We start from the raw sequence: 25,097 nt of genomic DNA on the forward strand, positions 1-25,097 counted from the left end.
CCCACAGCCAAGCCCTTTTCCGCCCTTTTTTTTTTTCCTCTTTTTTGCTATTGTGGTTCTGTTTTACCTTCTGGTTGTTGTTTCACCTACATTTTAATTTTTCTCTAACATATCTGTTAGTTTTCTAACCTTATTTTATTTTTTACTCTCTTATTGTTCTGCTACTTTTTTTCTTTTTGCAGCCCTGCACAGCTTGCAGCATCTTGGTTTACGAGCTGGAGGTCAGGCCTGAGCTCCTGCGGTGGGAGTACCAAGTCCAAACCATGGGAAAAACAGAGAACCTCAGACCCCAGGGAATATTCATCAGAGTAAGGTCTCCCGAAGGTCCTCATCTCGGCACCAAGACCCACCTCTACCCAACAGTGTACAAACTCCAGTGCTGGAAGCCTCAAGCCAAACTGTTCCTGTCCAGTAAGACAAGAAAACAATCCAAACCATCAAAAAAAAGAAAAAAAAGAGAGGACAAAAAAAATATGTCACAGATAAAGGAGCAAGGTAAAAACCTACATAACCAAATAAATGAAGAGGAAGTAGGCAACCTACCTGAAAAACAATCCAGAGTAAGGATACTAAAGATGAGCCAGAATCTTGGAAACAGAATGCAGGCACAGATCGAAAAAATACAAGAAATGTTTAACAAAGATCTAGAAAACAGAAGAACAAACAAACAGAGATAAACAACACAATAACTGAAATGAAAAATACACAAGAAGGAATCAATAACAGAATAACTAAGGCAGAAGAACGAATAAGTGGGCTGGAAGACAGAATGGTGGAAATAACTGCTGAAGAGCAGAATAAAAGAAAAAGAATGAAAAGAAATGAAGACAATCTCAGAGACATCTGGGAAAACACTAAATGCACCAACATTCAAATTATAGGGGTCCCAGAAGGAGAGAAAAAGAAAGGGTCTGAGAAAATATTTGAAGAGATTATAGTGGAAAACTTTCCTAACATGGGAAGGGAAACAGCCACCCAGATGCAGGAAGCGTAGAGCATCCCATACAGGATAAACCCTAGGAGAAACACACCAAGACACATATTAATCAAACTAACAAAAATTAAATTCAAAGAAAAAATATTAAAAGCAGCAAGGGAAAAGCAACAAATAACATACAAAGGGATCCCCATAAAGTTATCAGCTGATTTTTCAGCAGAAACTCTGCAGGCCAGAAGGGAGTAGCAGGATATACTTAAAGTGATGAAAGAGAAAAGCCTACAACCAAGGTTACTCTCCCTAGCAAGGATCTCATCCAGATTCGACAGAGAAATCAAAAGTTTTACAGACAAGCAAAAGCTAAGACAATTCAGCACCACCAAACCAGCTTTACAACAAATGCTAAAGGAGCTTCTCTAGGCAGGAAACACAAAAGAAGAAAAAGACGTACAAAAACAAACCCAAAACAGTTAAGAAAATGGTAATAGCAACATACATATCAATAATAACCTTGAATGTAAATGGAATAATGCTCCAACCAAAAGACACAGATTGGCTGAATGGATACAAAAACAAGACCCATGTATATACTGTCTATAAGAGACCCACTTCAGACCTAGGGACACATACAGACTGAAAGTGAAAGGATGGAAAAAGATATTCCATGCAAATGGAAATCAAAAGAAAGCTGGAGTAGCAATACTCATATCAGAAAAAATGGACTTTAAAATAAAGGCGGTTACAAAAGATAAGGAAGGACACTGCATAATGATCAAGGGATCAACCCAAGAACAAGATATAACAATTATAAATATTTATGCACCCAACATAGGAGCACATCAATACATAAGGCAAATGCTAACAGCCATAAAAGGGGAAATCGACAGTAACACAGTAATAGCAGGGGACTTTAACACCCCACTTTCACCAATGGACAGATCATCCAAAATGAAAATAAATAAGGAAACACAAGCCTCAAATGACACATTAGACCAGATGGATTTAATTGATATTGATAGGACATTCCACTCAAAAGTGGCAGAATACACTTTCTTCTCAAGTGCACACAGAACATTCTCCAGGGGAGATCACATCTTGGGTCACAAATCAAGCCTTGGAAAATTTAAGAAAATTGAAATCGTATCAAGCATCTTTTCTGACCACAACGCTGTGAGATTAGATTAGACTTTTTCAATTGTGGGGAAAAAAACTGTAAAAAACACAAATACATGCAGGCTAAACAGTGCACTACTAAATAACCAAGAGATCACTGAAGAAATCAAAGAGGGAAAAAAAATACATAGAAACAAATGAAAATAAAAACACGATGACCCAAAACCTACGGGACGCAGCAAAATCAGTTCTAAGAGGGAAGTTTATAGTAATTCAATCTCACCTCAAGAAACAAGAAAAATCTCAAATAAACAATCTAACCTTACGCCTAAAGCAACTAGAGAAAGAAGAACAAAGAAAACCCAAAGTCAGTAGAAGGAAAGAAATCATAAAGATCAGAGAAGAAATAAATGAAACAGAAACAAAGAAAACAACAGAAAGATTAATAAAACTAAAAGTGGTTCTTGAGAATATAAACAAAATTGACAAACCTTTAGCCAGACTAATCAAGAAAAAAAGGGAGGATGCAGATCAATAAAATTAGAAATGAAAAAGGAGAAATCACAACTGATACTGTAGAAATACAAAGCATCATAAGAGACTACTACAAACAACTATATGCCGATAAAATGGACAACCTCAAAGAAATGGACAAATTCTTGGAAAGGTAAGATTTTCCAAGACTGAACCAGGAATAATTAGAAAATATAAACAGACCTATCACAAGTAATGAAATTGAAACTGTAATTAAAAATCTTCCAGCAAACAAAAGTACACGACCAAATGGCTTCACAGGAGAATTATATCAAATATTTAGAGAAGAGCTAACACCCATCCTTCTCAAAATCTTCCCAAAAATTGCAGAGGGAAGAACACTCCCAAATTCGTTCTACGAGGTCACCATCACCCTGATACCAAAACCAGACAAAGGTATCACAAAAAAAGAAAATTGCAGACCAATATCACTGATGAACATAGATGCAGAAATCCTCAACAAAATATTAGCAAACAGAATCCAACGATACATTAAAAGGATCATACACCATGATCAAGTGGGATTTATCCCAGGAATACAAGGATTCTTCAACATACGCAAATCAATCAATGTGATAGACCATATTAACAAATTAAGGAATAAAAACCATATGGTCATCTCAAGAGATGCTGAAAAAATTTTGACAAAATTCCACACCCTTTTATGATAAAAAAAAAAAAAAACTCCCCAGAAAGTAGGCATAGAGGGAACCTACCTCAACATAATAAAGGCCATATATGACAAACCCACAGTAAATATCATTCTCAATGGTGAAAAACTGAAACCATTTCCACTAAGATCAGGAACAAGACAAGGTTACCCACTCTCACCACTATTATTCAACATAGTTTTGGAAGTTTTAGCCACAGCAATCAGAGAAGAAAAAGAAATAAAAGGAATACAAACTGGAAAAGAAGAAGTAAAACTGTCACTGTTCACAGATGACATGATACTATACATAGAGAATCCTAAAGATGCCACCAGAAAACTACTAGAGCTAATCAATGAATGTGGTAAAGTTGCAGGTTACAAAATTAATGCACAGAAATCTCTTGCATTCCTATTCACTAACAACAAAAGATCAGAAAGATAAATTAGGGAAACAATCCCATTCACCATTGCAGCAAAAAGAATAAAATACCTAGGAATAAACCTACCTAAGGAGGTAAAAGACCTGTACTTAGAAAACTACAAGACAGTGATAAAAGAACTCAAAGATGACACAGATGGAGAGACATACCATGTTCTTGGATTGGAAGAATCAATATTGTGAAAATGACTATACTACCCAAAGCAATCTACAGATTCAATGCAATCCCTATCAAATTACCAATGGCAGTCTTCACAGAATTAGAACAGAAAATTTTACAATTTGTATGGAAACACAAAAGACCCAGAAAACCAAAGCAATTTTGAGAAATAAAAACGGAGCTGGAGGAATCAGGCTCCCCACGTTAAACTATATGACAAAGCTACAGTAATCAAGACAGGATGATACTGGCACAAAAACAGAAATAAAGCTCAATAGTACAGGATAGAAACCCAGAGATAAACCCACGCACATATGGCCACCTAATTTATGACAAAGGAGGCAAGGACATACAATGGAGAGAAGGCAGCCTCTTCAATAAGTGGTGCTGGGAAAACTGGACAGCTACATATAAAAAGATGAAATTAGAACACTATCTAACACCATACACAATAATAAACTCAAAATGGATTAAAGACCTAAATGTAAGACCAGACACTATAAAACTCTTAGAGGAAAACATAGGAAAAACACTCTTGACATAAACCACAGCAAAATCTTTTTTGACCCACCTCCTAGTGTAATGAAAATAAAAACAAAAATAAATAAATGGGACCTAATTAAACTTAAAAGCTTTTGCACAACAAAGGAAACCATAAACAAGACAAAAAGACAACTCTCAGAATGGGAGAAAATATTTGCAAACGAAGCAATGGACAATGGATTAATCTCCAAAATATGCAAACGGCTCATGTAGCTCAATAGCAAAAATACAAACAACCCAATTAAAAAATGGCTGGAAGACCTGATTAGACATTTTTCCAAAGAAGACGTACGGATGGCCAAGAGGCACATGAAAAGATGCTTAACATCACTAAATTATTAGAGAAATGCAAATCAAAACTACGATGAGGTGTCACCTCACACCGGTCAGAATGGCCACCATCAAAAAGCCTACAAACAATAAATGCTGGAGAATGCTTTTGTACTGGGAACCCTTCTGTACTGTTGGTGGGAACATAAATTGATACAGCCACTCTGGAGAATAGTATGGAGGTTCCTTAAAAAATGACAAATAGAACTACCATATGACCGAGCAATCGCACTACTGGGCATATACCCTGAGAAAACCATAATTCAAAAAGAGTCATGTACCACAATGTTCATTACAGCACTATTTACAATAGCCAGGACATGGAAGCAACCTAAGTGTCCATCGACAGATGAATGGATAAAGAAGATATGGTACATATATACAATGGAATATTACTCAACCATAAAAAGGAATGAAACTGGGTCATCTCTGGAGATGTGGATGGACCTAGAGTCTGTCATACAGAGAAAAGTAAGCCAGAAAGAGAAAAACAAATATTATATATCAATGCATATATGTGGAATCTAGAAAAATGGTACAGATGATCCTCTCTGCAGGACAGGAATAGAGACATAGACGTAGAGAACGGATATGTGGACACAGTGGGGGAAGGGGAGGGTGGGATGAATTGGGAGATCAGGATTGACATATATACACTACCATGCATAAAATAGATAGCTAGCGGGAACATGCTATAAAGCACAGGGGTCTCAGCTTGGTGCTCTGTGACGACCTACATGGTTTGGATGGAGGCGGGTGGGAGGGAGATCCAACAGGGAAGGGATATAGGTACACATATAGCTGATCCACTTCATTGTACAGCAGAAACTAACACAACATTGTAAAGTAAGTATACTCCAATTTAAAAAAAACAACAAAAAAAGAGTATGTTTGTCTTTTTACCAGTGTTCTTTCACTCCACCTAATGATTTCAAGGTCCATATGGTTTGTTGCATTTATCAATAGTTCTCTCCTTTATATTGCTGAGTAGTATTATTCCATTGTATGGATATATGAAAATTTGATAATCCATTCATCTGGTCATGGACATTTATGTGGTTTCCAATTTTTGCCTATTATAAAGAAAGCTGCTTTGAACATTCATGTGTAAGTCTGTGTGAATATGTGTTACCTTTTCCCTTTGGTAAATACGTAAGAGTGGGATCACTGGGATATGTATGTTTAGCTTTCTAAGCAACTGACAAACTGGTTTCCATGGTGGTTGCATCGTTTCACACTCCTTATGGCAGGGTATGAGAGTTCTAAATGCTCCACATCCTCCCCAACACTTGGTATGGGGAGTTTTTAAATTTTTTGCCTTTTTTATTGGTGAGTACCACACTGTTCTGATTACTGTAGCTTTGTAGTATGTTTTGAAATCAGAAGTGTGAGGTCTTAGCTTTGTCTTCCTATATGAATTTTAGGATGTTTTTTCAATTTCTACAAATATGCCATTGGGACTTTGATAGGGACTGACTGAATCTGCAGGCCGCTTTGGGCACTATGGACATTTTAACAATATTAAGTCTTCCAATCCACAAACATGGAATGTCTTTCCGTTTATTTGTGTCTTTGCTTTAATTTCTTACAGCAGCATAAAACCCTAAGTTTTTTTTTTTTATGTTTCAGCTCCACAGAGTTTGTTTTTATTAATTTATTTATTCATTTATTTTTGGCTGCGTTGGGTCTTCGTTGATGCATGCCAGCTTTCTCTAGTTGCAGCGAGCAGGGGCTACTCTTTGTTGCGGTGCACGGTCTTCTCATGCAGTGGCTTCTCTTGTTGCGGAGCATGGGCTCTAGGTGCACAGGCTTCAGTAGTTGTGGTGTGTGGGCTTAGTAGCTCCATGGCATGTGGGATCTTCCCAGACCAGGGCTTGAACCCGTGTCCCCTGCACTGGAAGGCAGATTCTTAACCACTGCGCCACCAGGGAAGTCCAACCCGAAGTTTTTAAAAGACCATTTTGCTTCTCAAGCAAATTCCTACTCACTTATCAAATAAAAAAATCTATTCACTGAATACAATCACTATTAGCCATACTAACTTACTCTACATAGTTCAAAAACAGGTAGCTAAACAAGGATATTAATAGAGTCTTATTTACAAGGGGTAAATAAGAAAATAGCAATAAGATCAAAATGATCAATCCCTAAACTTTAATAATTAAAAACAAAGCCATGAGGTAATCATCTACACTGTAAATGTAGTATTAATGTAGTTACAGTAACTCCTCAGTCCTTATTCTAACATCTAAACATTGAACTGCCACTTTTACTTTCCAAACCCTTTGGTAGGTGCTGTGGAGTCAAAGTTAAATAAAATTAAAATATTGTCCATAAAGAGTTCAGCTAATTGTTCAGAGAATTGTTAATGTGTGAAATAAACGAAGAGAAAAAAAAATCACATTCATAATAGTAACAACAAAGATTAAAGTACCTAAGAAAAAGTTTAACAAGTAAAGTGTAAGACATTGTATGGTATGAAATCTTAACACATTACTGAGCTACCGAAAAGAAGACTTGAGCAAACAAAAAGATATACCATGTTTGTGGACAGAAGAGCCATCATCCTAAACATTATTTTTCTCCAGGTTAATTCATGTAAGAACTAGCAGGATTTTTTGTTTGTTTATGGAATAGACAAGTTGATCCTAAAATTCATATGGAAAAATATGTAAGAATAAACAAACAGGAATAGCTGGAGGAAAAAAAATTTTTAAATGAATTCTAAGAAGGAGCTAGCACTACCAGATTATTACTCCATTACTAATACAGAGTGTTCCTAGTGTCTGATAGACATATATACAACAGAAGTTCTGAAACAGACCCAGCCATATACAGGAACTTAATGCTTGATAAAGATGATAAATCAAACCAGATGTCGAGTAAATAAATAGTATTAGGTAGCCATCTGAAAAAGTAAATAAAAGTGGTCCCATGACCTTACAGCAGAATAAATTTCAAATGGAGAAAATATTTAAATGTAAGAAAATGAAACATAAAATATATAAGAAAACACATGATTTCCACTGCTAGCCAAGATAGAATAACAGGGACCAGATTTACCATTCCTCCTAAAAAAAATTGTTTTAAACAGACAAAATACATTAAATAATGGTTTTCAGGACTCTGGATATCAGGCAATGGAGGACAGTGATCCCCAAGACACAGTAAACAAAAAAAGGCGAGTCCCGCAATTACCCCAACTTACAGCCACTGCACAGAGAGGGTAAACCAAGGCAGAACCCAGCAGACTCCATGTTGAGATGAAGCTGAATCCAGGGAAACCAAGCAGCAAAAGTTCATAGTACAGAGTACCAAAGAGAAGGAAGCTGCACAGAGAGGGAACCCTGGAGATTTGTAAAAACTCTCAAGTATTTGAGCGTACAGAACACGCATGTTAGGAAACCACTGGAGCCCATCTGAAAGGATTACAGCAAACAGTGTCTGGCATTCACACAGGCTGGGAGAGCACTCGTTTTCCAGGCCATTTTGTGAAAACTCCTAAGTTACAGGGCATTGGATAAGACTCAGGAAGGTCTTGCCTCAATAATGAATAATTAGTCCTCAAATGAATACCGATCCAGGCCCACCTAATAAATCATAAAAGCAAGAACTGAAAGTATGAAACTAGTAACTTAACTGCATCCCTGAACAAAACTCAAGAAGATTTATAAAAATACAAAAATAGGGCTTCCCTGGTGGCGCAGTGGTTGAGAGTCCGCCTGCTGTTGCAGGGGACACAGGTTCATGCCCCGGTCTGGGAAGATCCCACATGCCGCAGAGCGGCTGGGCCCGTGAGCCACGGCCGCTAAGCCTGCGCGTCCGGAGCCTGTGCTCTGCAACAGGAGAGGCCACAACAGTGAGAGGCCCACGTACCGCAAAAAAAAAAAAAAAAAAAAAAATCCAGCGTCCACTAAGGTAAAATTCAGCATTTGAAGATTGCCAGGCATGCAAGGAAGCAGAAAAGCATGACCCATTATGAAGAGACTACTCAGTGAATCAAAATAGACTCAGAACTGATGCACAAGTTAGAATTAGCAGAGAAAAACATTAAAAGTTATCATAACTGCATTCATATGTTGTTAGTAGATGAAAATATATGTCCACATAAAATATATGTCCACCTAAAGTTATATATACACACATATAAGTTTAATGTGATCTAGTCATACAGTGGAATATTATTCAGCCATAAAAAGGAATGTAGTATGATACATGTTACAACATGGATGAACCTCAAACATTATGCTAAGTGAAAGAAACTACTCACAAAATATCAATAATAGTATAATCCCATTTATATGAAATGTCCAAAATAGAAAATCTATAGTGACAGAAAGTAGATTAGTGGTTGCCCAGGGCTGGGATGGAAGAGAAGGTGAAGGGAATGGGGAATAACTGCTATTAGGAACAAAGTTTCTTTCTTGGATAATGAAAACGTTCTAAAATTAGATTATGAGGATAGTTGCACAACTCTGTAAATATACTATTTATCCCCCCCAAAATACTATTCTTAAAATATTTAGTATTTCAATACTACATAAAATATACTATTACAAAAAAATAAGCCACTGAAATGTACACTTTAAATGGGTGGATTATATGATATGTGAATTACATCTCAAAGGGCTATTATTTTTTAAATACAGTAAAAAAAATGTAGACATGGAAGATATAAAAAACACCCAAATCGAGCTTTTCTAAAAATGAAAACTACAATCTGAGATGAAGAATACATTGGATTTGATTAATGGCTGATAAGAAAATAGTAGTGAATTTCAAGGCATAGCAGTAAACCTATCCAAATGAAAGTGAGGGAGAGAAGGAAAAAAAATCCAACAAAACTGAAAAGACCATCTGTGAGCTCTTGGACAGCTTAAAATGGCCTAATATACAGGTAATTGTATATTAAGGAGGGGGAATGGGCAGAAAAAAAAATTTTAAGAAATAATGGTAGAAAATTTCCTGAACTGATAAACTCTTTAAACACACAGCTCCAAGAAATTCAAGTCCTGAGCACAATGTGAAGAAAAATATGCCATAATCAAATTCTCAAAACCAGTGAGAAAGAGAAAATCTTAAAAGCAGCCAGAGGAAAAAGTACATATTACATACAGAGAAACAAAGATAAGGACATCAGATTTCTTGTAGGAACCAATGTAAGTGATAAGACAATAGAACAATGTCTTTACAAGTACAGAAAGGAAAAAGAAAAATGCCAAACTTGAATTCCATAATAAGCAAGAACGTTTCAAAAATGAAGGCATTTTTAAACATTCAAAATGTTTTTTACCTTTTTTACAAAAAAGGTAAAAGAGACCCGACTATAAGAAATGTTAAAAGACAGAAACAAAACAAATAAACACCATCCTTCAGGCAGAAGGAAAATGATACCTTTTGGAACTCTGGATCTACACAAAGGAATGAAGGGCACTAGCAATGGTAACTACATGGGTAAATATATAAGATTTTTCTCAATTATATCTCTTTAGAAGATGATTGTTTTAACAAAAGTAGTAACAATATATTGGGTTGGCCAAAAAGTTCATTCGGGTTTCGGTAGCATGTTACGGAAAAACCCGAACGAACTTTTTGGCCAAAGCAATATTGTGGGGTTTATAATATATGATATGTGTGAGTAAAATGCTTAAGAACAACAGCATGCAGGCCAGTGCAGGAGAAATTAAACACATGAGAACTCCTTAATAGCTTTGTTGAGTTCAACTATGACTTAAAATCCAGAAGCCATAAGAGGAATGATTAGCAGGTTCACCTACAAACTTTGCATGGTAAACACACGTCACAACCACAACTATAAGATAATCAAAAGGCAAATGACAAATAGAAAACACATTTGTAAATCATCACAGATAATAATTTCCCTAATAATATACACAGGGCTCCTGGAACCAATCCCCGACGGATACTGCGGGACAACTGTATTTACCTATACAAAATATCAAGTTTATGGGAATTCCCTGGTGGTCCACTGGTTAGGACTCCATGCTTTCACTGCCAAGGGTCCGGGTTCAATTCCTGGTCAGGGAACTAAGATCCCACAAGCCTCGCAGTGTGGCCAAAAACAAAAAACAATACAAAATATCAAGTTAAAAAAATTATAAAACGGTACTTTATGAGGGGACAAAGGGGATGAAGAGAGGTTATTCTAAATAGCACTTATATTTACAACCTAGAGACCATGATAGGAATCCAATGCTTGGCTGGGGAGGGTCTACAACCTCTAAATATTTCTACCAATTTTATGGAAATTAAGGTACATTTTCCTTAGGAGAGGAGCCAGGAAATACATTATTATATAGGCATATAATAGAATAATATGCATCCAAAAGAGATACATATTTAGACACATACTTAGGACAATGAAAGATTCTGCTATAACATATGAAGTGGAAAAAAGTAATGATAAAATTACTTAGTGTCTATCTTATTGATATAAAAATACATCTCTCTATCGAGATATCTATGTATACAAATATACACTGAACAATCTAAAAGGCTAACTGTGGTACTCATTAATGCTGTTCACCTAACAGGCACATTCCTGTCCCTCTGTGGTTGGGTGGGACCACATGGTTAATTCTGGTCAATGAACTATGACGAAAATGAGCGTTTAATTGTTGATAATGACCCTCCACAGCATTCTTTTCCCCTCTGGCACAGGGACCAGCAATATTAGAGACCACTGCTACTTATAAGCCTAGGTCCCCAAACAATTACAGGAAGCAGAAACCCCTGCCAACCCACAGTGGCTCTGAAACAGAAACAAGAATTAAATCTTTATGTTAAACTGCTGAGATTGGGAGGGGGCTTGCTATTACAGTATAACCAAGCCTAAACTAACTGATAGAGAAAACACCCTTGCTAGTAGCATCACTGATCTTTTTCTTTTCTTTATGTGTTGTCTTTTTAAAAAATAATGAGCACCTATATCTTAGAAACTTTATTGGAGGTGGAGGACAGACACAGGTTTTAGCATGGGCCTTAACATGGAGCATACACTGACTAACCCAGAGGCTATTATCATCACATCTTAATCTAGAGCATCTTGAAAGCATGGCCCACTAGGATCCTCCAACTCACTTTATTCCAACTCTGGGCTCAACGAGCAACCTAAGAGCAGTGAAGAAAAGCAAGGTAGAGATCAGTGAGAATAATGGACCATAATTTGTATGAGAGGATACAAACACACAGACATCTGTATACACATATATACATATATTTGTAAATACATAGAAAACCTCTGGTAAGACACAAGAGGTCAGCTTTGTCAATTGATTCTGAAGAGGGGAAATAGGCAGCTAGGTGACAGGTGAAAGTGGGAATCTTACTCTCTGCTGTTTACGCTTTTGTATCTTTTAAATTGTGAACCATGTGCATGTATTATCTATTCAAAAAATAAAGAAAAGAAAAAACATAAAAGAAAAACAAGCAACTCTTGTTGAAGAGTATACTGAGTGTTGTTTAGTGGGCCGTATTTCAGAAACAGAAAGCCTAATAAAGGGGCTTGCACGGACCAATGATAAACGTGTCAGGAACCCAGGATCAGGAATGCACCTCAAGAACATGGAACAGGATTATAGGGCAGGAAACATCACCAGCACTAGTTTTTCTAATAAGTTCTAAAAGCTGCCCACTCATATTTAGGAAAATGATGAAAAACTATTTCTAATGTCTCCGAAGTCAAGGCTTTTATTACTGAATCTTGATCCCCTGTGAAAGCTTCAGCATTGTTAAAGTCTACCTCTCACAAGATTAGCAGTATGACTATTTTCCCCCTCTGTTAAAGAGACTGAATTATTGTTTCCAAAGAAAAATGAAAAGGGACTATGCAAAGCTTTAATAATATGGGAAAAGCATCCAAAAGGCAGGAAAATAACTCTTACTTACACAAGGTAAACTGTGATTTCCCTACTTTGTGTAACACTTTGTACACGCATATGATACATTGATTATAAACTCCTGAGCAATTAAATCAGTAGATTTATTTATCTTGAACCACTCACAAGAGTACCTAATGCTTGTTATCTGGCCTTATTGGAAATAAATGACATAAGGTGGCTGACTTCACATGTATGCATAAACTCCATTTAGCTGGGGGTGAGGAGTTCTTGGAAATGGTACTTGCATGGAATCCAGAGTGTCCAAGGAGATCAGTCCTGGCATTCTACATTGGCAATGGCTCAGCTCCTTCCAGTCACTTCACATTTACTGGAGTCAGGATTGTCTCTGGCCATAATTCTTCTAGATGCTAATCACAACTGTTAGTTAAATCTCCAAGCTACAGGGATCTTTATAAAGCCTTTCATAAAAATCAAAGAACTTCCAACTATCCTTAAGTGCACACACATCTTTACCTAGTTTCCTTAAACAATTCCTTGCAAATGGTTCATTAAGCTCGCATCATAAACATCCAGCTTAGTACTCTCCCACTGGTTCTTTCTAACAAACCCGCCCTGTCACGTGTGTGCCTTCTCCCAACATTTGCTATCAAAATTGCCTCACCAGGACACAGCACAGTGACAATAACACACTCAACTTGGGATAATGGTTGAGGGCTAAATAGCTAAAAAAAACACTAATAGCACTAAGAGCTCACAGAAAAAATTTAACCATACTATGACCGACTGCAGGAGTCACCGCTCCCACCCTCCCCTTCTCAGCACACATTGCAATTATACCAACATTTCTTTCAGGACTTTCTCCCACCTGCAGAGCCCATTTGGCCTGCCCTCACAGCACTTCAAAATTATCACTCACCCTCTGAGTTACTAGTGTACAAATATCCCAGCCCCCTTCCATCCTCACTTGTTCTACACTGGCTCCCAGATTTCCCCTGTGGGATCAAACTACAGCTACCACAGTAAGTAACGTGCTTGCTAATGAGCGGTCTATGGCCTGCACCTCCTGATCCTCTCACTTACCTACTTCACTTTGAGAGTTGCCTGGGACCATCTCCTAAAGAAAGTGCTTGCCTTGGAATCCTTGACTCAGTCTGTTCTGGGGGAATCCGAAACAAGACATTGACTGCAGTTTTATATATGCCTATTTATTCTTAGTAAAACGTTTTGAAGACAATATAATTACAACAAAGCAGCACTGCATATGGTTATGTTAAATGGCGTGTGTAAAAGGTACACAAAAGAAATTGGCATTATTTAAAAACTGCTTTTGTGGCATAAAACAAAATTTATTAATCCTTTTCATAAATCTCTATATTAGAATAATACTTGTTTTCTGAAATCATTTTAAAATACAGTCCTTAATCCAAAGCATGGATATTTTTTAAAAATCCAAGTTTATTGCTTACCCTTTGGAATAGCCAACATTTTTATTTTGGAAATTCGCAACAGTGTTCCACAAGAAAAAAAAAAATTCCTTTAGCACTGTGCCTGGAAATGATTGTCTTCTGAATCCACAAATTTAGCCTCTAAAAATGTATTTGTTCAAAATAATCTGAATAGATCCTATTAAATAAAGAATGTTTTAAGGTTTGTCTTCCTTTTCCTGCCCTCTTGAGTAAGAGAGATTTCACTAAATAAAGTATTTTTCCATTTTGGAGCAAAGTTATTATTTAATTCAGGTTAACTGCTGAATACAAGAACAGGACAGGTCGGGGAGGGGGGGTATCCCATGCTGGGATAGAGTCTATCCCCAATCCCAGCAATCACCCTTCACACATACAAATGCCACCACAGTAGTAGCAATGGTATTGTCAGGAGGAAGGAGAAAGCAGAGACTACTGTGTGTTACTGTGATCAAGAACAGTTCCTACTGGTTCTGCAGGGGAATATAAGAGAATCTTTTAAAACATAGCTCAAGCCTCCTTTCCAAGGATCACATTCATTCGGAGGCATCTATCTTTGAGTGTCCATGATATTCAGAGATAAGTTCCTCTATGTGATACAGAAGATATATAGATATCACCCAGTTCCATGTACTAGTGTCACTTTCCAGAGATCCGGGGTCAACTATGACATCTCTATCGCAGCTCTTGCAGCACCCGTTGCAAGGATGAGACTATAATACGCACTCAAACATATCCTGAATGGATATGTTTTTACTTCAAGCCCTTTTAGTCACAATAGTTTAAAACTAGAATATAATAGTGGAGTTAAAATCCCAACCTCAGTTGTGTTTGCTAGCTAAATTCTAAGCTTTTTTGACAGTACACTGTCAAAAAGGAAATAAATGAATGTTAAGATGCTTGTTTCATGTATTAGGTGCTTCCAAAAAGCTATCTAATGACAGCAGTACAATAAAAAAATTCTAAGAGCAGATTGAGAACAGCTCCCCAAAATGTAAAACCATAATGTTAATTCTGCTACACATTCGTGTCAAAGCAATTCTTCCTCAGCACCTATAAAAGAATGTGAAAATCAGAATGCTTTTCAGTTTAAAAGTCACACATACCAAATATAGTTCTTAAAATATTTAGCCATCTTTAGTGCCTCCAATTTAAGAAGCAATACTCAACTTAAAAGGTGCTCTATAATTACTTCTTACCAATAAATAAGGTATTCTTAAAAATAAAACAAAGTATCTCATTTTAAGTTATGTCCTGTGGGATACTTTGACATTCAAATTAGTGATACAGAATTAATTGGAATTCAGACCTTTCACTTTGGCTCTGTGTTAGTAGAGGGATAGTTTCCAGGATATTATTAACTGTATGCATATATTCATATCATACATATATATGATCAGTTATATACCAAAATGAAGCTTTTTCTCATCTTTTAAAGGTTAAAACATACATGCACACACACACACACACACACACACACGAGAAAGACACCATACGACAGGTCATTTTGACCACATATTGAAAAAAATAACTCACTTTGTGTAGGAATTATCAAGTAACATTTCCATCACTAATTTCTCTCAAACTGACACTGTTTAAATTAAGAGAGCAAAATTACATAATGACTGATTCCTTCACTGCCTGTCTTCATTGAGATGATGACTTAAGAGTGTATGCCTTCTCAATCTTTCAGTGATAATGAGCATGTTGTTATTAAATCTTCATATCCCCTCCTCCCTTCCTCAGTAATACTTGGCCCACTGCCTTGTTCAAAGTAGTTGCTCAATAAATATTTGTTGAATAAATTCCATAGCACAATTCATACGAATACAAATGAGGATAAATGAGCAAAATGCAGAGAATGATTCAGCTGAGATGGTCCTAAAATAGAGGACTTTGCAGAATTCATAATGTGTAATGATATTATAGCATTACGGATTGGGTATAAAAAGATCAATGTCATAAATTGCATAGCAGTGCCAAGAAAATAATTTTACTGTCAAATTAGAACTTGAAGGAACAACAAATATCACTGACATCAGGAACAAGATGTTTTTCTCTTTTGTGAAAAGTACACTGTCGACCAAATTTTAATGGTGTAAAAGTAAACTACCTGAGAAATGAAATCAATATGTGATATTATGCAATTAGAATGAATTTACCCTGCCTAGCTTCCTCAGCTTTTCAGCCTCAAAGACAATGGGACCAAACCTTTGAACTGACTGGTGAATAAAGGACTCTTAAGAGAATTGCTCCTCTAGAATATAAATGATACTAAGAATTAAAGGAGCTGAATAAAAGATGAAGAGGATAAAGTCAGAAAATTTTCAATTGAAAATAATAAGTATATGGGGCCATTCAGATTTGTTCTTTTGGTAAATGGCCTTGGTTGAGGAGCCTGAAAATCAAAGGGAATCAGAATATTAAAAAAAAAATTTTTTTAATAGGATACAAAAGAACTCCCCTGTTCCCAAAGTTCAGGTTGGCATTTCATGAGATTTCCCTCTTACCAAACACAGTAAGTGAGATATATGCCTGTCCACTAAGCAAAGAAATGCCCAGAAATAACTAAAGTAACCGGGGGGGGGGTGGGGGGGGGTGGGGGTGGGGGGATCAAGAACAGCTGTCGTAACAACTCATTCTAAGTATCCTTTCGGCAAGCGCTTACAAAAGTGAGATTTAATTAAAATAAAAATTTAGTATTACCAAAAATATCCACCATACAAAACATAGCATTCATAATTACCCCATAAAATATCACAGAAACTACTTCCAGCATTACCTGTACACAGAAACCAACAGAACTTTTCATATAAAGACAGATTTCAACTTAAGTCGTAAACATATGAAAGATACTCTACAGTTATAGAAAACTAAAACTGCTACCTAAGACTAAAATTAAGACAAGCAAACAGGAAGAGACGGAACCAAGAATCACAACTAACAGATTAAATCTACAGTTTTAAAATCATCAAAGAACTGCAAAGTAGAGTCAATGATCTGAATACCTTTGTTGGAGCAGTATCCATGAAAAGCTATAGAAAAAAAGAGAGAGAGAGAAGGGCGTAAAACTTTCAAATAAACTAGAGAATTCAGATGAGATGTACAAATTCCAGTTAAATAACCTTGTGTTTCAGAAGTTAAAATCAATTTTATTTTGGAAATTGTTTTCTAAGGTAATCCCTGGCTAATACGGTAGTCAGCACTTCTACAAATTAAGTGACTAACCAACCTTGGAAGCTAAAAATCAAAAAATGTAAAGAAACAGTATTTGAAAATTGGTTAGCTCCTGCCGCACCACTTTCTTTGTCTCCATACAATCTCTCCACTTTTGGCCCAGAGTTAACCCTGGACCTACTTACCTCACTCATAATGGTACCTGGCCTAAGTGAGGACTGGCTTTTAAATACTCAGATAAACCAATCTACCCATGTTTTCATTTCTTTTTAAAGACAATTATAAAAGTAATTTTAGTGTGAAGGACCTTAAAGGACTTACTAAGATTAAAATAAAAATATTCTGTAGCTAGGATGGGAAGAAAAACAAAATACTGGCTACTAAAATTATTTTTTCCCAGTGTAAGAAAATAGATTTAAAGATATCATTTCTTATTTATCTTATTTTCTAACTCCCACCCCTTCCAAATAAATTGGGTCTCTGTGCCACACATTAAACGTTAGAAAGGCCTTTTGAAAGGTAATTTGTTTTACCCAAAACAAACACCCTGTCTGCCAATAATATGCACCACCAGTGTCAAAGCTTTTGGATCTGTGAAATACTCTTTTAAAACGGATGTACTAGGGCACAGTCATGCTTTAAGTTAGCCACTCTGAAAAATTTGTATTTTATCAGTAAATAACTTAACACACTTTTTAAAAATAACCTTCTACCTGAGGCTCTCCCATGAGGACTTTGCATTTTTATGAAGAACCACCCCCCATAAACTTAGCTGCAATTTAATAGTAGCAACATACAAACTCTTCAGTATAATAAAAGCATGTAATAATAGCCTCCGAAGAGTTTTGGTTTATTCTTCCTCTTACAAGAAATCTTTAAAGTGAAACTGTAACGTTTTTCCCAAGGCAGAAAAGATTATCAACACGGCGCCAAACCTCCTCCACGTCTCTGACAAATACTGAGCCAGCCTCATCTGCAGCGTTTCTGCCCTGAAGATTACATTCAGAAGCAGGGAGAGGAACACACTGCATTTTCACTGTTTTGATTCACCGAACCTTTTGTGCAAGTACACGTATGGGGGAAATGTTTGCTTCTGAGCCTGAAACCCTCCCAACCATGATGACTCAGTGTGCCCTCTGTACCCCCCGGGGCTTGCCCACTGCTGGCACACTTGTAATACCAGAGATCATTTATGGAGCCCCGGTTGTCAGCGAGGCACCAAGCCAGGCACTTAACATGCATCCCCTTCATTTCATCCTCCCAACAACTCTGCAGACTTTTTATTTTTAAACAGATGAGAGAATCCAGGCTCCAAAAGGTTATTAAATCTGGCTGTGTTCAGCCCCTGTGTGGGGAGACACCAGCTTTCCCTGGTGTCCTCGAGCCTAACTACCAGAATTACCTCTTCAAAAACGCTACCATCAAAGTTTTTCTTCCCCAAAGATTTCAACCAAGATATGGTTCCTCTTCAGATTAGTTCTCCTTCAAATCCTCCAAGTTTTATTTTCTCAAGTAAAGCAGAGAACATAACCTCTATGAGAGCAGGGACTATCTCCCAGCAGTGACCTATTTTATGCACTTGAAGGTGGAAAAAAAAAAGGCTGGCAGAATAGATATTCATTACATGTTTGCTGAAGGAATGAAATATCTGGAAGATCAGGGGTGTAATGATGGCCAACTTGGAAAATAGCATGAGCTCTGAAAGACCTGAGCTGTGTAGTTAGTTTGCTCATTTTTCCAAATTCACTAGATAATTATTCATCTCTCTAAATTCAACTTCATAGATACTACTTATGGAGTATCTACTATGACATCATCTACTAGCCAAAGTAGCAAAGGACTAACTAGTAGATGTTCAAGAAATCATTTATGTGTAACTGTGAAGCAGCTTTATCTGTCAGAAAGAATAAAAGGCAGGTGATCATGACTTTCCCAAAAAGAAACTGCATTAATTTGCAGTTTTCAAATTTGCAAACTTATTTTACAAATTTGCAAAATTACTTATCTCTGGTCTTGGCTTCTTCACAGGGAAAAATGGACAACTGTGAAATTCCTAGGGGATTTCTTAAAAGCCTTTCAAAAAATACCAGGTCCATCAATTCAGAGTTCCCAGGAGACTATCTCAGAAATTTCCAAGAAATGTCATTGGTATGTGCCAGTGCCTTCTTTCCATCCTAAAAATCCACAAAGTGGTTTCATTCCAGCTCTCCCCAACCCCAACAAAATTTGGAGAAATTCATTCCCATTCTAAGGCACAGCGCAGTTAATTTGTGCTGTCAACTCCTGGCATTAATACCATCTCTGTGGGACTTCCCTGGTGCTCCAGTGGTTAAGACTTTGCAGTCCCAATGCAGGGGGCCCAGGTTCAATCCCTGGTCAGGCAACTAGATCCCGCATGCCTCAATGAGGATCCCACATGCCGCAACTAAGCCCAGTGCAGCCAAATAAAGAAATATTAAAAAACAAAAAAATACTATCTGTATAACCCAGTTATTCCACCTCCCCCTCATCTTTATGCCCAAACACTCTTTATGTGGCAGCAACACTGAAACTGTGTTAAGTTTTTGCCTTCTTATTGGTGCCTAAGGAATGAGACTCAAAGCAGATGACTAACATAATGCCATCAGAAGTAAAGATGTTGAAGAATTAAGCGAGCACATAAATCAAGAAAGTAAATTCACATTACGCAGAGAGTAAGTATAGACATAAGTCATAAGTAAGAAGAAAAATGAACACTACAGACTTTGATGAGTTTCAGTTACTGAAACTCAATCTACTACATGAAACCGTTGAGGAAAAATTAATTTATTTCCTCCTTGAATCAGTGCCCCAGGTTAACAGCATTCCTTTTCTATCAAGAAAAATATATTTCTATCACTGCAAACAATGAATACACATGACTATTTTACATAGTAAGCATTCAAAAAATACTTCAATTAATGAATAAATTTTCCCTGTCTAATGATGTCTAGCGTGATTTTTAAAATCCTAAAAAGAAGGGGGGAGGAGTAGTGCTGTATCTGTTTCATTTTATTTGATGAGTATCCAATACACCATTAATCAATGCTTTTAAATAACCATCCTGACCTCAATTAGAGCTTCTCCAGTAAAATTAGTTACTGTTATAATATAGACACTCTTTAAAAGGTAGAACATAATGGCAGACACTGAAAAAAAGTATTTTTCAATTTAAGACAAACCACCAAGAATATTTTTTAAGCCAACAGTTATTGACAATTTTTGTTACTAGTCAGAAATTTTAAAAAAAAAAGTAAAATAAATTGAACTTCTGTACCAGCTATTAAATCCTATAAATTATCAAAAACAGATTATGCAGTAATGTTATAGCCTTTAATTTTTTTTCTATATTAATAAAGAGGAAAGGAAAATGTGCAATGTCATTTACAGAGGGCCCTATTTAAGGGACAGGAATCTATAGAGATCAAAAAGATTCAGACTTCTGGCCACAAGGAGGTTCATAGGAAAATCAAAAACCTGACTGTGGGGAATTTCCTGGTGGTCCAGTGGTTAGGACTCCGCTCTTTCATTGCCAAGGTCCCAGGTTGGGGAACTAAGATCCCACAAGCCGCATGGGCAAAAAAAAAAAACCAAAACCAAACAAACAACAAAAACAAAACCTGACTGTGTCCAACATTTTTTCCCTTGGTATTTCTCTCATCTAGATACCTAGCTCCAAATCCAACTGAAAGCCCTCCTCGCTTCCCTTCTTGCCCCTGCTTCCTGACTGATAACTCGTTAGGATCTTATCTTTACTCAGTTACCTCTTTAGCATTAACATATACAGTTTATACTGTATTTATAACCTTTCTTTCACATGGTGCACTGGAACTGCACCAGGAATACAGGTAAAATTCCATGTCATTGCATATGGCAAGAACTGAATGAATGGTCAATGAGAGGTTGATGGGGTCTGCTTAGGAATAAAACCTGGGTCAGTCTGCTCCTAGTAAGAGTAGTGTCCAGTATATCGGGGTGGCAGGATAGACAATAAATAATGACCACATAACAAAAGAGAGAGGAACAAAAATAGGAATTAAGCCTCCTATGTTAAATGTACACACATGAAATACTCTGGGATCTACGGGAATTCAACCTACAGATAAAATAGACTGTAATAAAAATGTGAAGGGACCAAAGTTTAAAAAAAAAAAAAAGTAATGTATTTAAAGGCAGAGTGGGCAGAAGTAATAATGTTTACAAACCAACCCCACTGGGAAAGAATCTTCACAATCCTGTAACAAGTGTTGGTGAGAATGTGGAATAATCCATACATTGCTAGTGAGAATGCTGGTGGTACAGATGCTTTGGAAAAAAGCCTGGCAGTTACCATGTGATCCAGCAGTTCTACTCCTAGGTATATACCCAAAGGAATTCTACTCCTTGGTATATACCCAAAAACTTGTACGTGAACGTTCATAGCAGCATTATTCATAATTGCCCCAAAAGTCCACTCACAAATGGATAAACCTATATATACTTTGGCCTGGCCTCTTCAAGTTTACACAGTCACACGTGTAGGTAGACATGTACACTGATGCTACTGCAGCCATTTGCAGTAGGGATTGGAAAACCCCCAAATAACCATTTATTTATTAGCATTAAATAAATCACAATTCAGCCATACAATGCCACAACATGCAGCCATTAAAAAGAGGACCACTCTTACTGGTATAGTACAATTTGTAGAAACTTGAATATGAGTAGAAAACTGAAGGGAAAGAAAATATTACCAGGCAAGGGGGACTAACTATATTTATATATCTCCTTTAGTAATGTTTGACATTAAAAATGCGCATGCACTGCTTTTAGAAAACAATAACTGAAGGAAAAACAAGTTGGGAAGGATGCTACCAGGTTGCCATTTGCTGAGGATGAGGCCTCAAGCGTTTCCTACAAGCCCAGTAAAAAGAAATCCTCACCTTGCATCCAAAGTTACTTTGTCTCGTATATCACACCAATCAAACTGATTAAGTATTATTATTCCCAGGAATACAAGACTGTCACTAAGGGACATCTGGAGAAATCGTAGGGGAAGTTGATTTCCTTAACTCCCCTGGAGTGATCTTACACTGAGATTGGACCCTTCCATTATCTGGGCTTGTCATCTAAATACGAGTATTATGATTTTATATAGTGCACCAACTATTTCCTCAATATTCTGCTTGGTGACGTTTTCTGAAATTAATTCATTGATCACTACCTCAGGAAAGCCAGCCACATTGCATCTTTTTTTCCATAAAGAAGCAAGATTTACCCCAATGACTTTGCTGTCAGACTCTTCCTTTTTGATTGGAGACAAGTGTCTCCAATAGGGAACTGTCTAAACAAGTCATAAAACATACACATATATATAAACAAGTCATAAAACATATACATATACATTTAAATCCACATACACCATTTTATGGTTTTATACTTTTAAACCATATCTATTTTGGCAGAAGCAGTAATTAAAACCAAATGAAGCAGTTCTGCATGTACTAATACAGAACAATCTTTCTGCTAAGAAATACTGTGAAAACAATGTGCAAAACAACGCATTGTATGCTGCCGTGCTTATGTACGGTAGAGAATGTATACGTGTAACCATGCAGTCTATTTCTGTAAGGATTCACAAGAAACTAGGAACATAAGTTGCCTCTGGGGAAAAACACCCGGTGGCTGAGACCAACTTTTCACTATATATAATACTCCTCTTCACCTTTGTAATTAAGAATTCTGTACCAAGTAAGTGTGTTACTTGCCCCCAAATTAAATGCTATTCAACAAGGTCCTTCGAAGAGGTATACATAACAAGGCATAAGGCCTGTGTGGGTCCTGCACCCGCGGCCCTCCTCTGCGGGGCCATCTCCCCGGGAGCACACAATGTGGTGGGATCTGGTCTCAGCCTCAGCAAGTGGGCTTTACCTCCTAAAGCGCCAGGCGCTACGGTGGACCTGGGCTGGTGCCAGCCGGAGACAGGTACTTAAGGCAACCCCTTCCTGCCTACCTCCTCTGTCGCCAAGGTCCATCCACTCAACGCCGAGATACCTTCCGCTCTACTCTCAACTTTCTGTGAAATGGACCTTAGTTCCAAAACAACTATCCATCGACCTAGAAAATAATTTCTACTAAATTTCTGTGTTTGAGCATCTTCTTAATTAATGTTCTGACCACTCCAGCTTACCTGGTTTATCAATGGGCGGGAAACAGTTTATAAAAATCCAACACACCGAGGTTTACACACTCTGCGCCACAGAAAACAGACTGAAAAATCCCTCAAAATTGTAGACAAAGCGTTTCCACAAACATTATCTCATTTAATGCCTTCACACGCTTCAGTGTCAATCCTGGCAAACCCAACGGCTCCCAAATTGGATTTATAAAGTCTTCAAGAATTGTAGAATAGGCACTAATAATAAAGCAGTTATCAAACGGCTGCTTTTCTACCTGTGATTTCTCAAAAGTGACAACTCTGGGGATTCATCAAGCTGACCGGTTCAAATGCCATCTAAGTGACACTCCGGAAGCAAGGCAGGGAAATTATCCCTAGGAGGTCTGGGGCGTGCTCATACGCGCGCTGGGGAGGGGGCGAGAGCAATGAGGACCAGGGCAAGGATCTGGCTTCCGCGCCGGGCCGGGGAACGCCGCCCCAGGCGGGAGGGACTCCATTTCCCACAGAGCAGCGGAGGTTTGGCAAACGCCAAATAAACACTGCAGCTCCCGCGCCGGCGTGTTCAGCGCGCTCGGGGAATCCTTTGGAGTGATTCGGAGGTTCATACTCCTTAAGGGCCAACCGAGCTTGCAACCCGGGAGGCGGTATCAACTCGAATTTAGGAAAATCCCGAGGCGCCGAGCAGACGCCCGCAATTTAGAAAGGTGACCCCTGGGGCCATCTTGCTGGGGTAGGAGGGTGCAAAACGGATAAAGTTACAGCTTGCAACAAACGCAGAAGAAAACTCGGGGTAGGGGGGCGCTCCCAGGGCCCGGATCCTGAAGGGGGTGTGGCCGGCTCTGGCTTTTATGGGGGTGGGGGTGGAGGCGTGTCAGTCTGGCCCGGGGAGGCGCCTCTACTGCCCCGGGTGGGTGGGCTAGGACCCCCGCGCCGGGTGCCGCGTGTCCGGGGTGCCCCGCCATGCGATCGCTCGCCGGCTCACCGGTGATGTCCAGGTACAGGTCGTCCTGCCGGTCCAGGTGGTGCAGTTCCTGCGACGTGGAGCTGCGGCTCTTCTTCACTCCCGGCGAGGACGACGAGCACCGCCGCGAGCAGGGGGGCGCGGCGGCCCAGTTCGGCCGCCGCTCGCTCTTCCGCTTCATGGAGGCGGCCGCGGCCCGTCAGGGGACCACGACCATGGCCTCGCGCGCCCGCTAGCCCGCCGAAGCCCCCGCTGGCCCCGCGCGCGGGCGCTCAGGGCTGCGGGCGCGGAGCGGCGCTGCGCCGACTGCAGGCGCCGGCGGAGCCCGGCGGGAGGTGGCCGCGCAGGAGCCGGAGGAGGGGCCTGGCCCACCGCGGCTGTCCCGCTCCCTCCTGCGGCCGCCGCGGGACCCGCGCCACAGCCCTCGCTACAGCGCCTCCTGCCGCTGCCGGCGACCCCCAGCCCGCCCCCAAGTGCCTGCAGCCCGCTGGCGCGGCAGAGGCGACGGTGCTGCCGCCGGCGCCTGGGGCTGCCCGGAGTAACCGTGCGCGCCCACCGCAGCCGCGGACGCTGCCGCCGAGGCGCCCGAGCACAAGGGCCGCGGCTCCCGGGGACTCCCGGAGGGTTGGTCCGTAAAGCTTCATTCACAAAAAGGGGCCCACAACCCTCCTCGGGGCCCGCAGACTGAGGCCTCTTATTGGTCAGTGAGGCGTGACGTCACAGACACGGAGCTTTTCTACAGGCAGGTAGC

The 25,097-nt window shown here is 38.8% G+C and overlaps 1 protein-coding gene across 7 annotated transcripts in view; it reads right to left on the bottom strand.

Annotated features, from left to right (window-relative positions):
- The window catches only part of CDC14B (cell division cycle 14B), a 101,721-nt gene extending 77,156 nt beyond the window's left edge, over nt 1–24,565 (bottom strand). For 5 of the 7 annotated variants that reach the window (XM_060301122.1, XM_070045772.1, XM_060301121.1 and 2 more), the window contains exons 1-2: nt 24,368–24,565; nt 17,042–17,068 (exon numbers count right to left, since the gene is read on the bottom strand). In XM_060301122.1, coding sequence (XP_060157105.1) covers nt 17,042–17,068; nt 24,368–24,527 — 187 coding nt within the window. In that variant the 5' untranslated portion in view covers nt 24,528–24,565. The remainder of the gene's footprint in view (nt 1–17,041; nt 17,069–24,367) is intronic. The other 2 variants (XM_030832895.2, XM_030832893.2) reach the window with 1 other exon arrangement.
- Nucleotides 24,566–25,097: the final 532 nt, after the last annotated feature.

This window comes from Globicephala melas, chromosome 6, assembly GCF_963455315.2.
Source record: "Globicephala melas chromosome 6, mGloMel1.2, whole genome shotgun sequence".
Classification (NCBI taxonomy): domain Eukaryota; kingdom Metazoa; phylum Chordata; class Mammalia; order Artiodactyla; family Delphinidae; genus Globicephala; species Globicephala melas.